This window comes from Hyaena hyaena, unplaced genomic scaffold (assembly GCF_003009895.1).
Source record: "Hyaena hyaena isolate Hyena2069 unplaced genomic scaffold, ASM300989v1 scaffold_199, whole genome shotgun sequence".
NCBI lineage: Eukaryota > Metazoa > Chordata > Mammalia > Carnivora > Hyaenidae > Hyaena > Hyaena hyaena.
In genome coordinates this window covers 2,601,709-2,617,710 of record NW_024080831.1, presented here as the reverse complement: position 1 = coordinate 2,617,710, position 16,002 = coordinate 2,601,709, and the positions used below count along the sequence as shown (strand labels likewise).

The 16,002-nt window shown below is 43.6% G+C and overlaps 1 protein-coding gene across 2 annotated transcripts in view; it reads right to left on the bottom strand.

Moving 5' to 3' along the window:
- ABCC5 (ATP binding cassette subfamily C member 5) overlaps window positions 1-16,002 on the bottom strand; it is a 95,562-nt gene that overhangs the window by 36,485 nt on the left and 43,075 nt on the right. For both annotated transcript variants that reach the window (XM_039241661.1, XM_039241662.1), the window contains 7 exons: window positions 13,612-13,760; window positions 12,818-12,925; window positions 8,616-8,972; window positions 5,548-5,619; window positions 3,319-3,443; window positions 3,124-3,196; window positions 199-402 (listed from right to left, as the gene is read on the bottom strand). In XM_039241661.1, the coding sequence (XP_039097592.1) occupies window positions 199-402; window positions 3,124-3,196; window positions 3,319-3,443; window positions 5,548-5,619; window positions 8,616-8,972; window positions 12,818-12,925; window positions 13,612-13,760 (1,088 nt within the window). The remainder of the gene's footprint in view (window positions 1-198; window positions 403-3,123; window positions 3,197-3,318; window positions 3,444-5,547; window positions 5,620-8,615; window positions 8,973-12,817; window positions 12,926-13,611; window positions 13,761-16,002) is intronic.

Sequence of the window (16,002 nt, the reverse complement as noted above, 5' to 3'; positions counted from 1 at the left end):
TAATTCAGATGGCCATCTGGTACATCGGTACAATGAGTTTTATTGGTACATTGGGCCAGGGACTATTTGCTGAGGAAATAGACGCTGATGACTCCGGGAACTTCTAAGGAGCTCCATGAAGGTACCTGGACAAGGCCCACTTCCCTGTTTCTGTTTTCCCAAGCCACGGTGGGCAGCCTGAGGAAGAGTGCCCCATACCTGTAACTGGTGGGTAACAAACAGAACTGTCTTAGACTTGAGGTGCTTCTGGATAGCACTGCTGAAGATGTGGTTGCCCACATGGGCATCTAAGGCACTGAGGGGATCATCCAGGATGTAGATGTCCCGGTCACTGTACAAGGCCCGTGCAAGGCTGATCCTTTGGCGCTGTCCACCACTCAGGTTTGCTCCTCGCTCGCCAATCTACAGGAGTCCAGAAAGCATAGTGAAGCCTCCAGCTCAAGTCCAGTACCATGCTTAGTCACTGCTCCTCTGTTCCATCCAAACCAGTTCCTTCTACTGAATTCCCCACTGGATGAACTGCAACTCTTTATTCTCCAGGGCCCACACCAGAACCGGGGGAGCCAGCCTAGAGGAAGACAATTCTTCCTCTCCCATAACCAGCTGGTTACTAATCAATCTTACTAACTCTGGGTTTACATTCCCCCTTGACATACCATCCCAATTCATTATCTATAGGCAGAAAGATCTTTCCAAAACACAGAGCTAACTGTGTCCCACTCTCGCTTAAAACTTTCTTTCAAGGGGCGCCTGGGTGGCTCAGTCGGTTAAGCGTCCAACTTCGGCTCAGGTCACGATCTCACAGTTCATGAGTGCAGACCCCGTGTCGGGTTCTGTGCTGATAGTTCAGAGCCTGGAGCCTGCTTCGGATTCTGTGTCTCCCTCTCTCTCTGGCCCTCCCCTGCTCACACTCTATCTCCTTCTCTCTCACTAAAATAAACATTTAAAAAAACCCACAAAACTCTCTTTCAACAGCCCTAAGAAATAAAATCTAAACAAACATGTCACAGAAAGTGGGCTCTTTGCCACCTGGTACCATGGCAGCTCTCTGCGTCCACTGCCAAACTCTCTTCTACTCTCTGGGATCTAAGCCATTTTAAATTGTGTGTGCATTCTGGACCCTCAAGACTATTGTCATGCCTTTTCTATATCATATCTGCTCAGTTCTGGCATCCTCTCCTCTGTGAAACCTCCTCCACCCTCTTCTCTACTACTACCGAAAAGGAAGGGGATGCCTTTTTTTTTAATTAAAAAAAAATTTTTTTTTAAGTTTTGAAAGGGGACTCTTTCATCAGCTTATTTATTTTTTAATTAAAAAAATTTTTTTTAAGTTTTGAAAGGGGACTCTTTCATCAGCCTGTTCAGATATCTCATCCTTTCAACTGTAAGCTTTTCAAGGTCATAGATCATCCTATTGCCTTACATCCCCAGTGCCCAGCAGTTTCTGCATATGTGGCTGGCACAAAACAAGCATCTGATAAACGTTACTAAATGGACACATGAATAAATCAACTGTCAGATGGTAACTGGCTCTGAAATTAAAACAAACAAACAAACAAAAACTCTTGTCCTTAAAAAAACATTCATTGAATTCAGAGGTTTCAAATTTGAGCAGGTATCAGAATTACCTACAGGGCTTGTTAAAACAGATGGTTGGACCCTGGGCCTAGAGTTCCTGATTCAGTAGGTGTGGGGTGAGGGGTATGAATCTACATTGCTAACAAGTTCCCAATAATACTGTTGCTGCTGATCCACTATGAATTTGTGAAGTAAGATTTGAGAACCAGGGAACTAATGAAACCATTCACCAAATCTGGTTTGAAGGATTTAACTGAAGTCAGCAGAATAAAAGTGCAGAGACCTCAGGGTAGGTCATGGGAGACAAATGTCAACAGGGAAGGACACAAGCCAGTTCCAAAGACACACTTCTGGCAAACTGCTCCAGGGCAGAGAGCCAAAGAAAGAGGCCTTAGCACAAAGGCCTTTCTAATTGAAAAGAGCTCTCTAAGACTTGATCAGTAAGGAGGTTAGTTGGCAGAATGAAGTTCAGAGAACCTCAGCAGGCACATTTTAAAATGAATAGTGTGGAAAACATGAACTCTGAACCAACAATGGGATTTTGTTTAAAATTTACATGACATACAGAATGGCTAAAATTAACAACTCAGGCAACAAGAGATGTTGGCGAGGATGTGGAGAAAGGGGAACCATTTCTGCACTGCTGGTGAGAATGTAAACTGGTGCAGCCACTCGGGAAAACAGTATGGAGGTTCCTCAAAAAATCATACAACGCAGCAATTGCACTGCTAGGTATTTGTCCAAGGGATACAAAAATGCTGACTCAATGGGGCACATGCACCCAATGTTTATAGCAGTCCTATCAACAATAGCCAAAATATGGAAAGAGTCCAAATGTCCATCAATTGATGAACGGGTAAAGAAGATGTGGTATGTGTATGCATATATATAGATACATACACAATGGAATACTGCTCGGTGATCAAAAAGTATGATATTTGCCATTTGGAGCAACATGGATGGAACCAGAGGGTATTATGCTAACTGAAGTGAGTCAGATAAAGACAGATATCATATGATTTCACTCATAAGTGGAATTTGAGAAACCCAACAGATAAACATAGGGGAAGGGAAGCAAAACTAAGATAAAAAGAGGGAGACAAACCATAAAGACTCTTAAATACAGAGAAAAAACTGAGGGTTGCTGGTGGGGTCTTGGGTGGGGGATGGGCATTAAGGAGGGCATTTGTGGGGATGAGCACTGGGTGTTATATAGAAGTGATGAATCACTAAATTCTACTCCTGAAACCATTATTACACTATATGTTAACTAACTTGGATTTAAATAAAAATAAATAAAATGATATGCAGATGGGAAAAAAATTCTAAATAATTCTAAATAAACTATTTATACACTTAAAACAAGTAGTGTTGATAAACCCATGCTTTCCTAACATAAAGTCTCAATGAAAGCAAAACTCCCTGTGTGGGTACTCCTGCATTTAAGTTGCATTACTAGGTGGTTCTGACACAGCCCTGCAATCCATCTTCCAGAATCCTCTCTGTCAAACACATTGCCCCAACAGGGGCAGAAAAGGCCTGTACCTCAGTCAGGTCACTGTTGGGAAGGATGGCCAGGTCAGGCCTCAGGCAGCAGCTGTTGAGCACAGAGTTGTATCTGAAGGACATAAAGAGACTTAGCATCAGGGACATGTTTGGAGTAGAGCCTGCTGACTTGGGCTGCCTTGAGTCTCACACGGCCAAGACGAGAAAGCATGAGAGAAACCAAACATTCCTTGCCTTTCTTCATCAAATTCCTTCCCAAAGAGGATGTTGTCTCTCAGAGTGGCATTGAGGATCCAGGCCTGCTGGGCCACATAAGCGAAGGTTCCACTGACTGCAATGCTGCCCTCTAGAAGTGTCATCTAGGGAGACAGACACCATCCAATGGCATCATGATGCAAAACCACCACCCTAAGCCAACAGAACCCCCCACATTCCACAATGGAGTTCAAAGTTTTGGCAATCTCCTTGGATGCTTTTGGACTCAAATCCAGACCTCGCCTTTGTTCCACAGAGAGATCTACAGCAGCAAAGAACATCAAAGTTCTCCTTGCTTTTGTGTGATGGGAACCCAGCATAACCCATGACCTGAATGAACCAACACTTCATTTAGCAACCCATAAGCTACTCTATATCCTGTCTCCCTAATTGCAAACTGTTTTAACTAAGGGAAGCATTAGAGCGGAAGGCCCTTTCAGAAATCCCCTGGGGAGGATGCTGTAAAGATTTAGAGCTAGTCCCTGCCTCAAGATGGGGGCAGGTCATTTCATCTACAGAATTAATTAATCCAGGCTGTTGGCTAAACCAGCTGCTTCTGTAAAATGAGGACCAAAGGGAAAAAAAATTTGTTAGACATGAACTAGTATTACAGAGTATCCATATGATGAGGATGGACCCTCTCATTCAACACGAAGACATCGCGTGATGAGCCATGTGTTTCGAGTTGTGTTTTCAGTCACAGTGATTGATATGATTTATCCATTTTATCCTCTTTCGGGTTCCTTTTGGGACTGGCAGTAGACATCTGTCTTGGGTTAGGGATGTTATAGCTTCAAACAAAGGTTCATTAGCCAGCCTGCACACCCAAGCTTGTCCTCTCAAACACCGTTAGCATACAGCGTACGGACAGAGGTGCTCCCACCACAGACTGTAACAGTGGTCTTAACTGCCCATAAACTGGTAAGCACGCTGCTATCGCACCCAAAGTATTCCGAAACCCATGGAGGGGCTACCACAGAAAACTCTACACCCACACTGCAGACTGCCCACACAGTTCAACTCCAAAGAAGCCGGGCCCACCAGCTTTACCAGCCTCCCTGTCAGAGAGATTGGGAGGATTTCATCTAAAAGCAAAGCCTCATTGTTTTCAACCTAACCATCGTCCACTCAGCACCACTGCCCCCTTTATTTCCTCTGTCTCTCTCATCATTGACCCTTAAATCTGACCCCTAAGTTATCAGAACATCTAGGAGAAGTTCTGGCTTTTTGCAAAGACCAAGGGCTGAGCCCAACCAGTAAAGAGGGGTAGGTAGGTTGTCGCTCCAGATGATGTGAATGCAGCCTTCCTCAGACCACGCTAGGTACCACTGTTCTCAAGGACAGCCACGCTCTACCAACTGTGGCAGTGACACTCAACAAAACAAAATATTCCATAACCTGGTTGCTACAAAACACTCTTCCCCAACTCCATCTCACATGTGTTTAATTTTCTCAATATGGATAAAGGACTCATTGGACCTCATCCACCAGCAGGTAAGAATAAGCTTAAGTTTATCCTCATCTCAACCTTGTAGGTCAAGCTGGTTCAATTCAAGATTAAAAGCACGTGGAAGCACCTTGTGGGTTTTTTCTCCCCCCTATTATTTGGTTTTAAAACACAGTAAAAGATAATTTGTCTTAGCTGGGTGACCTTTGCCCCTGAGAGCCCTGGGCTGGGCTCTCTGTGAACCATTCACTCTCTGCCTTGGGCTATGCTTGTGTGTTCTGCCAGCATAATCCTTTCAATGGTTAGTTTGAAAACGAGTGGAGCTTTCCTTCTAGATCAAATCCTGACATCAATCTCTCCAACAAGGAGGCCGGTAAGGCCGGTCCGTCCAGCTTCTTCAGCTTGTGGGCAGTCTGCTGTTTGTTCACCTCTTATGTCTGACATTTCCCAGCACACCGTCTAGCATCATATGGCACTCAATAAACACATGCTGAGTAAAAGAAGGCAGGAGAAATAGATGACTTCAGCTAGATATCAACCAGTCATTCATCAGGCGTGCACGGAGCCCGCTTCCAGATGCAATGCTGTTAAGGGGTGAAAATGTGGGGGTGGGGGCAGGGGGTATAACACAGACCAAGGGTTCATTTTGTTTCTGCCTTTCCTGACTCTGTTTGGGAAAAGTAGTTCATTTTCCAAGACTCTTGTTAAGCCGATTCCAAAGAAAGGAGCAGAAAATGCCAAGGACAAAAACAAAATATTACCTGGCCTAAAATGGCTGAAATGAGAGAGGTTTTTCCACTTCCCACGCTGCCACAGATTCCAACCAGTTTACCCTGCACAAAGCATACAGAGAAAAGAAGGTCATCAAAGGACCACTAACCGCTTGTCTCTAGGGACTGCTGATTTCTTCAAGGAAAAACAGATTAACGCCAGGTCAACAATATGGGAACTATTATCCTGATGACTCTGCATGTCACTTAACCTGTTTCCTCCCTGTCAGCCACCTACTTCATAGGGTTTCTGTGAGGATACACGGAGGTAACAGAAGCCTTTCAGAAAAATTAAATATGCCGCACACATGAAGGTATCCCGCATCGCTTTTAGAAAGGCTCCGCCCCTTTCCCACTTTTTTTTTGGCAACCCATGTTTTTTGATTATTTATCTTTGCTGTTGTTTTTGGAAATGAGGGTAGGACTCTTGAAAATTATTTTGTTGATTTTCATTTTGTGTGATTTTTTTGTTTCTAAGGTCTATAAATTAATTTTGATAAACTCTAGGTGCACTGCTGTTTCCATTTTTCTACAAAACATTTCCAAGAATCTAAAGATATTGATACCATCAATCCCACTTAAAAGTGGGGGAAATGCCTGTGATTAACTGAATATCCTCAGGCAAAAGAATGAGCTAAAAGTTTTCAAGGGCAAATAGGTGATTTCAAAAAAAAAGATCACTTATTTAGCAACCCTGCCTTGGCTCAAGCCTCGCAGCAAAGGAAGGAAGAGTGGTGTGTAGAAGAACATGGATTCTGGAGGTAGACAGCTCTTGTTGTGAACCCCAGCTCCATTAGCACCTGCCAAGGAGGTGACGGAGGTCTGCTTACTTACACTAACACCATCTGTCTCTCACTGGGCTTTGAGCAACTTGAGCGAAGGAGTTATCTTTGTAGAGCCAAGTACTTTGTACAACCAAAGTATCTTTGTCTTGGACAAAGTATGTTGGACAAAGTTTTCTGACATCATCCTAGAGTTCAAAAGATTACAGCCTGGTGGTGATGAGGAAACCAAGTCGCAGGTTCAACCTCTGCTCAAGCCAATTAGGTTTACACAAACAAAACCCTGTTCCCATGACTAAATGGTGACTAACAGAGATATTAACAATGAAGTGAGTGCCCAAGGTGCAGGCAAACATTAACTTTCCTTCCCCTCCCCGAAGAGGGAGGCTAGAAGAATTAAGGTATCCCTCTCCAAATAGCTAAAGGTCTGTCATGTGAATGTGGGCTCTAAAAGGGCAGAATGAAGATCAAAAGACAGAAAGGAGAAGAGTACATTTCAGCTGAATATGAGGAATAATCCTCTAATAGGGCAGTTTAGAAATGTAACAGAGCTGCCTCAATAATTAAGAAAATCATTATTAAACAAGAAGTCTGTTGTTAAGAGTTAACTGAAGTAAAGAACTGACGTCAGTGGCCTCCAGGGAGAAGGTGCACTAGTGGTTTCAGGTGTTCTCACTAAGGACCATCTCCTGCTCCCGTTCATATCTTTCAAGAGCTGGGAGCTTTTTGTTCTCAGAGTCTCTCTGTAGCATACGTTAGTCAGTGGCTGACTTTGATACATACCGCATTAAAACCCACTACTCCCCACCTCCAGTTATGTAGGTAAAGTCTCACCACCACCACTGATCCAAGAACCACTTCTCCTGGGTTAACTGGTCTCCTTCCTTGTTTCCCTACCTACTCTTTTGAATCCAGAAGCTAGAATGTTTCTCTTCATACATAAGTCAGATCATATCATTCTTCTCCAAACCCTCCAATGGCTTCTCTTCCCACTCAGAGTAAAGCCAAATCATTATAGGAGGCTCTGGCACCCCAGCTGCCTCTCTGTCTTCAGCATCCACTATTCTCTCCTGTGCTCAATCAGCACACTGCAGACTCAGGGACTTTGTGCTTCTGTTCCTTCTGCCTGGAATGTTCTTCTTCCTCCAGATATCCATATGGCTCAGTCCCTCACCTCCCTCTTGCCTTTGCCCATATATTAGTTTTTAAATGAGGCCTTCTCTCAGGCAGGCTGTTAAAATTGCAACCACACCTGCTCCAGACCCCAGCATTCACTATCTTCCTCACACAGCCCTTAACATCATCTGACTTACCATATATTTGACTTGTTTACTATTTGTCTTTGCCACTAAAACATAAGCTCCAAGAACACAGGGACTTTTGTTGGTTTGGTTTTCCACTGCTATAGCTCCAGTCCCACAACAGTGCCTGGCAGAAGGCAGCACTCAAAAAATGGCTGATGAATGAATATATGAATGTATGTATGTATATACATACATACATACACACACACACAGGCACACTTCTGTGACCCTCTGATACACTCTGATATGGACCCTCTGAATGGTGCAGCCGTCAATATGGTGCTAGTCCCCAGTCATAGACTGTATTTGCAAAGCCCTGAACCGGAGTCTGTTCCAGCCACTCTGTGCAGGAGCCCCTCTGAGAGACTCTAGTCCTGTGCTACTTGGGCTGTGACACTATACGCCACAGTGATCCTTCATTTACATTAAAAACAAACAATTACAGAATCAACATGTTGTACACCTGAAATGAATACAACATTGGTTGCTAACTATACTTCAGTAAGAATATACAAATAAATAGATAAATAATTACAACAGACTTGTGGCTAATAGCAGCACTCACAGTTCTTTCCCATTGGACCAGGTTCTGTGCTATGCACAGCCTGGTGGTAATGAGAAGTTCACCCACATTTATAATAACGAGAAATAATTATTACAGCTCACACATGACTGTAACAACTAGAATCTATTCAGGGCAAAATCTTGGAAAATCCACTTGAATGCTTCATTTCCTTGCTTGTAAAATGAGGCTCTCATGAGATCACTTGGTATTAATTTCCATTGTTAGATGCCTAAATATGCCTTCATAGAGTTGGAGTTGGCCACATTTGCTCTGTAGCTCAAAATGAGTCCCAGCCACAGAGGACTTTGTTGTAAGGAAAGCACCACCTGCTCTGACTGGAAGAGATAGCCACAGGCACCCGCAGATGGATGGGGTGCAGGTGGGGAGCAGGGGAGACAGAGGGCTTACCTCTTCAATCTCCAGGTCGATGTTGTACAGAGTCCTCTGCAAGCGGAGGATCCCCAGGTGGATGTGCTTGCCTTCCTCCTCCTCGGGACTGGGCCGCTCGTCGCTGTCCAGGAGGAGGTGGCCTTTCTGCTCTGCCAGCACCGCCTGCTGCTCAGTGCGCTGCAGCTGTCTCACCTTCTCTTTCTTGCCCCTGGCAGCCCTCTTGTCTTTTTTCGTTTTGGGGGTCAGCTTGGGTGAGTTCTGGACACTGCAGTGGGAGGAGTCCCATGCCAAGGTGGCATTTCTCACCTCTATCTTGATGTGAGGGCTGGCTGGTTTTTTCTTTATCATGTGAACCTCTTCCATCAGAAACAAACTCTGATAGGAGTTGTGAGAGAGGTGCAAAGATGAGACACTGCATCAAGACCAGGGGGACAAGCCTAGGGCGCACACTCACGTAGCAAAACACATCAGGCTATACAGTGGAAGAAAGCTGAAGGGCAAAAGGTAGCTCATTAGTGTAGCCCAGCCTCAGGCCCCTCGAGAGGTCGTGGGGGTGTGGGGACACCCTCAGGAGGGACAGCAGCCATCTCAATGGCCCAGCACTCCACACTGCCAAGCGCATCCTAACCTACCTTTTCCTCTCTACCAATCTATTGTGGCCAAAGCACAATGAACTAACCTGTCTGCCGCCTCTCCTTCTCACCCATGACTTGCCAAACAGCAGGTAGTAAAATGCAAGCAGAAGAACGAAAGGGCATACTTCTCTCCTGGACAGACAGACCCTCATCACTCCGTTTCCCTTCCAGAACACTCCTGGGGAGCCTCAAAGCCTGTGTGCTTCCCTTACCTACAACATGGCTCATGTCTGGCGGGGAGAGGCGAGCTGAGATCATAACCAAGCCTAGCTTGCTTGGGTTGGAAGGGAGTACCTAAGGCTATATCACAGGCAGAATGTGTCTTCTTGGCAACAAGTTTTCATGTCTTCAAAATCCTGCCTTGAAACTTGAGAGGATTCAAACAACCAAAGGAATAGACCTGGGAGGACGTGCTCCTCCCTCAGAAACATCCCTGGGAAGACAACAAGATTTTCCTCCCACGCATTCCCAGAGACCCTCTGAGTTATGCTAGGGGAAGAAAAGTGGAATGATTGAAAGGCTGAATGTTTTTGAAATGTTTTTGAATTAGATTCGAAATACTGACTATAATAAACCTTATATATACCCATGATTTTGAACCCACTTCTGACACCTCTCTTAAACTGGAGATCACAGAATGCTATCCCAGTTGGATCATCAATATGATAAAAATAAATTTTTTAATTAAAAAATGTTAAACATTAGAAAGAAATAAAACACCTTTAGAGAAAAAGGTGACTTTCAGGGTCAGGACTCTGCTTATTTACTGAGAACCCCCAACTATTTTAAAGTTGTTGTTTTTTTTTTAGTTTATTTATTTATTTTGAAAGATATGGAAAAAGAGTGGGGTGGAGGGGCAGAAAGAGAGAGAGAGAGAGAGAAAGACAGAGAGAGAGATCGAGAAAGGGAGGGAGAATCCCAAGCAGGCTCTACACTGTCAGCATAGAGCCCAACATAGGGCTGAAACTCACGAAGCTGTGAGATCATATGACCTGAGCCAAAATCAAAAGTAGGACACTTAATCAACTGAGCCACCTTTGCGGGTGTTATTAAATGCAACATACAATCCCCTTCCCCTAGAGCAAGTCCTTTCCCCTGGATCTTAAACGTGTAGCTTCTTCTTTTCCTTCCCTTGATGGCCACACCTCTTACCCATTCCTAATCTCCAATCTTCCCAGAAGTGTCATGTTTCTAAATATAGTCTTCACTCTTGATCAACCTTTGGTTTAATTTCCAAAAACAGCTGTTGGCTTCATTTGTTCAGAGCCTTCTAGAAAGACTGAACTAAGAACATGCCAAATATCTTGACCACCTTCACAGAGTACAACCATATGCTGACAGAACTCCCACTATTGCTCTCCCCTAAGGAATTATTAAAAGATTCTTTCAGACCTCAATGGATGATTAAAAAAATAAGCCCGTGCCTCCAGTTTGCACAGCTCCTTCCCCACATTTCCTTCCCATGGGCTCCCTGCAGCCTGCCATCCTCCTAACACAAGCTGAGTCATACAAGGGGCTCCACAACACTTGAATTTGTATCTACCTGAATTGGCACCTGCCAGGACAACAGACTCTTAGAGGTACATAAACCATAAACCTTGGGGCCCTGGGTGGCTCAGTCAGTTGAGCATCTGACTCTTGATTTCAGCTCAGGTCATGATCTCACAGTTCATGAGATCAAGCCTGGCATTGAGCTCTGCACTGTGGGTGTGGAGCCTGCTTGGGATTCTCTCACTCTCCCTCTGCCCCTCCCTTGGACACGTACTCTCTCTCAAAATGAATAAATAAACATTTAGAAAAAACACAAAATCACCAAACCTATAAACCTCAACTTTGCCACAGGACACTGTCAAAACACAACCCTCATTCACTTGGAATGTATCTATTGAGCAGAAGAGGGGACAGAGGGTTGCCAGATAAAATACAGGACATCTAGTTAAATTCTGACTCTGTGTAAATCATGAGTAATTCGGTAGTATAAGCATGTCCCATTCAGTTATTAATTAACTGGGTGTCTTTCATTTGCTAAAACTGGAAACCCTATACTGATGATGGTCTTATCAGAAAAGTCACAGGGTGGCTTCTTACATGTTATCATCTGTCTAGAAGGAGGAGAAGGAAGTGAAAGGGGAGTGCAAGGGGAAGGAAGAGTGGAGAGTCAGAAGGAGACTGCCAAGAAGAATAAGATAGAATGGAACTGAAGTCTCATGGGGCATATAATATGGCTGTGGTTGATTTTGTTTCTATTATTAACTCTGAAGTTCCCTGGATAGCGGAAGGAGCCATGATGTGAAAAGCCGCATGCTAATGCCAAGTCCTCACCAGTAAATGAAGAGAAGAAAATCCTTGAAAAATATGGGGAGAAAAAACCTATACTATGAACTCCTATTCTTTCATCCAAATCCATCCACTAACAAGGAAAGGGGGACAAACTTATGGTCAAAACATTTACTTTCTTCCAAGACTAGATATTACAGATTCAGCAAAATAAAGCTCTGATTATAATTAGACCATTTCTTTTATATGACTCTGGCTCTTAGCCTTCGAGCTGCCAGAGTGGAGTGAGGGAGGGCACAGAGCTGGGGATGCATCTTGAGGAATGGCTTTTTTGCCTAAACAAAATTTGCCTTGTTAACTGTAAACAAGTAGGATATATATATAAATTGCAGAAAGCTGTTTTCCATTCTTCATATTCTCCATCATTCCAAATTAGTTTTCTCCTGAACATCTAAGTTGATAATACGAATGCCTCAAACATCTGAGCCTCAAGCCTTCAAGAAACCAACTTTGCTTCTGCATTGTTCTCACTACCAAGAAGGCTTACCAGCAGTCTAGGAGCTACTCCACGCAGGGGAATTGTCAAGGAATTGCAGCCCACACAGCTGCTGTTCCTTTTTTAAAAGTATTAACCATGATTTTCAAATATCCCTCCACCCTTCCCAGGATATCTCCCTCTTGTACCATCTATTTATATTATTCTGAAGACACAAAGAACGCAGCCGAGGCATGATCGACTGACCACCCCCAGAAAACCCCTGCTATCTCCTGAGTTGCACTTGGCAACATGGCCTTATTTTATGACTATTCCCATGTCACTGCATTCCTTGCATCATGAGTTGGCAACTACAAGGCAAGAAAACCAAAGTGTCAAAAAAAGTCTTAGCATATTCACCGATCAAAATGACAACAACATTTTGGTAATGGTAGATGGTAGACTGAGGTGAGGAAAAGCTGACAGTCACTTAATAGTTCTGATCTTCCAGATTTGAATCTCTGAAAGGCCCATTAGGACATATACCCATGTCAGGCCCGGGAAGAAAGGCCCAGCTCTGAAGGGGAATGCAAATCCTGGGAGCCCAGAACTAGGTGGGTCATTAACAAAAGGTAAAATTTCACATTCACTTGGGAAGGTAACTAGTGTCGTCCCTTAATTCACTCTCCTCCACTACCCCCTTTCTCACCAACTTGCCAAAAGGTAAACAAAAACCAAGTGTGCCAGCCTTGTGTGGCCCATTGGAATAAAGGCAGCAGTTAGCTTTGCCAGGGGTGGCTCCTGACATGGAGGAGGGGAAGGGAGCCACTTACCTTAAATCTGTCAACAGCAACCGATGCTTCTGAGAGGGATTTTACAGAGAATGGTGTGACTTTTAAAGCAAAAGTCATGGAATTGAAGACAGTCACCACTGTGAAAGCCTGAAAATAAGAAAAAAGAAACAGCTTCTTTTAGAATTAGCCTCTACAACAAAAATAATAAGACATCATCATTTTCCTTTCAGGTTTAAGGAAGGCTGCAACTTGACTATCAAGATGGTATGGGGCGCCTGGGTGGCTTAGTCGGTTAAGCATCCGACTTTCGCTTAGGTCATGATCTCGCGGTTCGTGGGTTCGAGCCCCGCGTCGGGCTCTGTGCTGACTGCCAGCGCAGAGCCTGGAGCCAATTTCAGAGTCTGTATCTCCCTCTCTCTCTGACCCTCCCCTGCTCACGCTGTCTCTCTCTCTCTCCTAGAAATAAATAAAAAATATATTAAAAAATAAAATAAAATAGTTTAAAAAAAAGATGGTATGAGTCACATATGCTTTTTTTTTTTTTTTTTAAAGGTAGAGCTTTTATGAGACCTTCAATTAAAATTCTCAGTAAATCTGAACCAAAGGATGATCTGTATTTTCACAATTAAATCCGAAGTTGGGCTGACTTAAAACAACCCATAACTTTATGTGTGCTTAGACTTGAGTCTCCACTCTTCTTCTCAGCTTAATCATATGAAAGAAAAAATATTTTCTGATTATTGGGGGCACCTCCAAATCCAGAAACAAAAGAACCAGAGTGTCTCTATATGTGGTATTTCTAAAATCTTCCCAAGCCCTGAGGGCTCACTGACCTGTGCTGCTGTCAGGTCAAAGCCAAGGGTCATGTGAACAGAGAATGTCACCACGCTGGCAATCACCATCACAATGGGAGCTACACCAACAGTGATGCTCTGAAAGTATCCAGCCTTTTCCAATATCCGACGTTCCTCCTCTCGGATTTCTAAGAATAAAAAGCAAGCCAATTGGTGAAAAGCAAGCCAATTTTAAAGCAAGTCAAAAGAAACCATGGAATATTGCTCCTTTGTCACCAAAGACTTGGTAGGTCTTCAGCCACATAGGTTTTAAAACAATTCTTGGGGGTGCCTGGGTGGTTCAGTCGGTTAAGCATCTAACTTCAGCCGAGGTCATGATCTCATGGTTCATTCATGAGTTCGAGGCCCACATCAGGTTGTCTACTGTCTGTACAGAGCCTGCCTCGGATACTCTGTCCCCCTCTTTCCCTGCCCCTCCCTAACTAGCACATGCATGCATGCTCGCGCTCTCTCTCTCAAAAATAAATAAGCATTAAGGGGGAACCTGGGTGGCTCAGTCAGTAAGTGTCCAGCTTTGGCTCAGGTCATGATCTCATGGTCTGTGGGTTCGAGCCCCACGTCAGGCTCTGGGCTGACAGCTCAGAGCCTGGAGCCTGCTTTGGATTCTTTGTCTCCCTCCCTCTCTCTCTGCCTCTTCCCTGCTTGTGCTCTCTCTCTCTCAAAAATAAATAAACATTTACAAATAAATAAATAAATACATAAATAAGTATTATAAAAAACCAATTGTTTAACACCTATGATGCAAAACCAAGGTCAACATAACTATCAATTATTACCACTAATGCTGGTACACAACCCTGAAATGGGATCCAATCACAGGAATGAAACTAACAGAAAGCAGTCCTACATATCAGTGCAATGATCATCTTCTGTCTTAGTCTGATTTTTCTTGCAAACATCTTACATCTAGAAGGGGTGAGCACAGTAATTGTATCTGCAATCGGCAGTTTTGTTTGCTTACCTGCTTGTTGTTTATTTCCTGGCTATGTAGTTACAGAAAAGGCTCTACAGTCATGGAGAATTAAAAAAGAACTCAGATTTACTACAGTGCCTACTGTATGTGAGTGCTGGGTAAAGGCTTTCACACAAAAAGCAGTGAGGATGACTGAGAGAAAGTGACTGAAATACAACTTGGTAGACAGAATGATTTTTCTTAAGTATTTGCAAAACTGTAACCTTTATTAACCTTTATTAACCTTTATTAACCTTTATAACAACCCTAGGGTACTGAAGACCATGGAATAGGAAGTATGACAATAAAGTGGTACGTTTTGTGTATGTGGGTTTTTTTAATGTTTATTTTTGAGACAGAAAGAGAGAGGGAGAAAGTGCGCGCACATGCAGTCAGGGGAGGGGTAGAGAGACATGGAGAAAGAAAGAATCCCAAGCAGGCTCTGCGCTGTCAGCATGGAGCCTGACTCGGGGCTCAATCCCATGAGAAGTGAGATCATGACCTGAGCCAAAATCAAAAGAGTCGGATGTTTAACCAACTTAGCCTCTCAGGCACCTCTGTTTTGTTTTGTTTTTTTAAAAACATACAAGCAATTCTGAGAAACTTTACACTGACCTTAACATTGGGAACTATCTTCAGAGCTAGTTCCTAAGTCAGATTTTTAAAAATCTAATACTTTCACACTTACCATATAACTTGCCTAAGTCCATAATGAGCACGAATGCTCTTTTCAAACTAGCACACACAGGTAAAGACACGAAAGTCAGGGGCTGAAGGTAAAGTGGACTCTCAGAAAGAAAACTATAAAACCAGAGAGTGAGAGGGGCAGAAAGGACCATCGCCAGTCACCCTGACTACAACATGCTTGGCAGATATCCACTTAGCAGCCATTTGTTCATTCTATTGGCAATGAATTCACGACTTAACAAGGCTGCCTAACCTACTGCGGGACACCTCTGAGTGGCCACCTCTTCCTGATGACCACTGATAAATAAAGTTTATGAACCAGACACAATGTTCCTGAAGGTTTAATCAACAAACCAAGCAGTAAAAATAAAATATCTTCCTTGCTCTGAACACTGTATTTCTTTTTTTTTTTTTTTTTTTTAATGTTTTATTTATTTCTAGGAGAGAGAGAGAGAGACAGCGTGAGCAGGGGAGGGTCAGAGAGAGAGGGAGTCACAGACTGAAACAGGCTCCAGGCTCTGAGCTGGCAGTCAGCACAGAGCCCGACGCGGGGCTCGAACCCACGAACCGCGAGATCATGACCTGAGCGAAAGTCGGACGCTTAGCCGACTAAGCCACCCGGGCGCCCCATGAACACTGTATTTCTATTCAACCTAAAATCGCATTAACTTTTGTAACTGCAATGTATTCAGGTTAGCTCACTTGATATGATCCTATGACATTAAGATTCC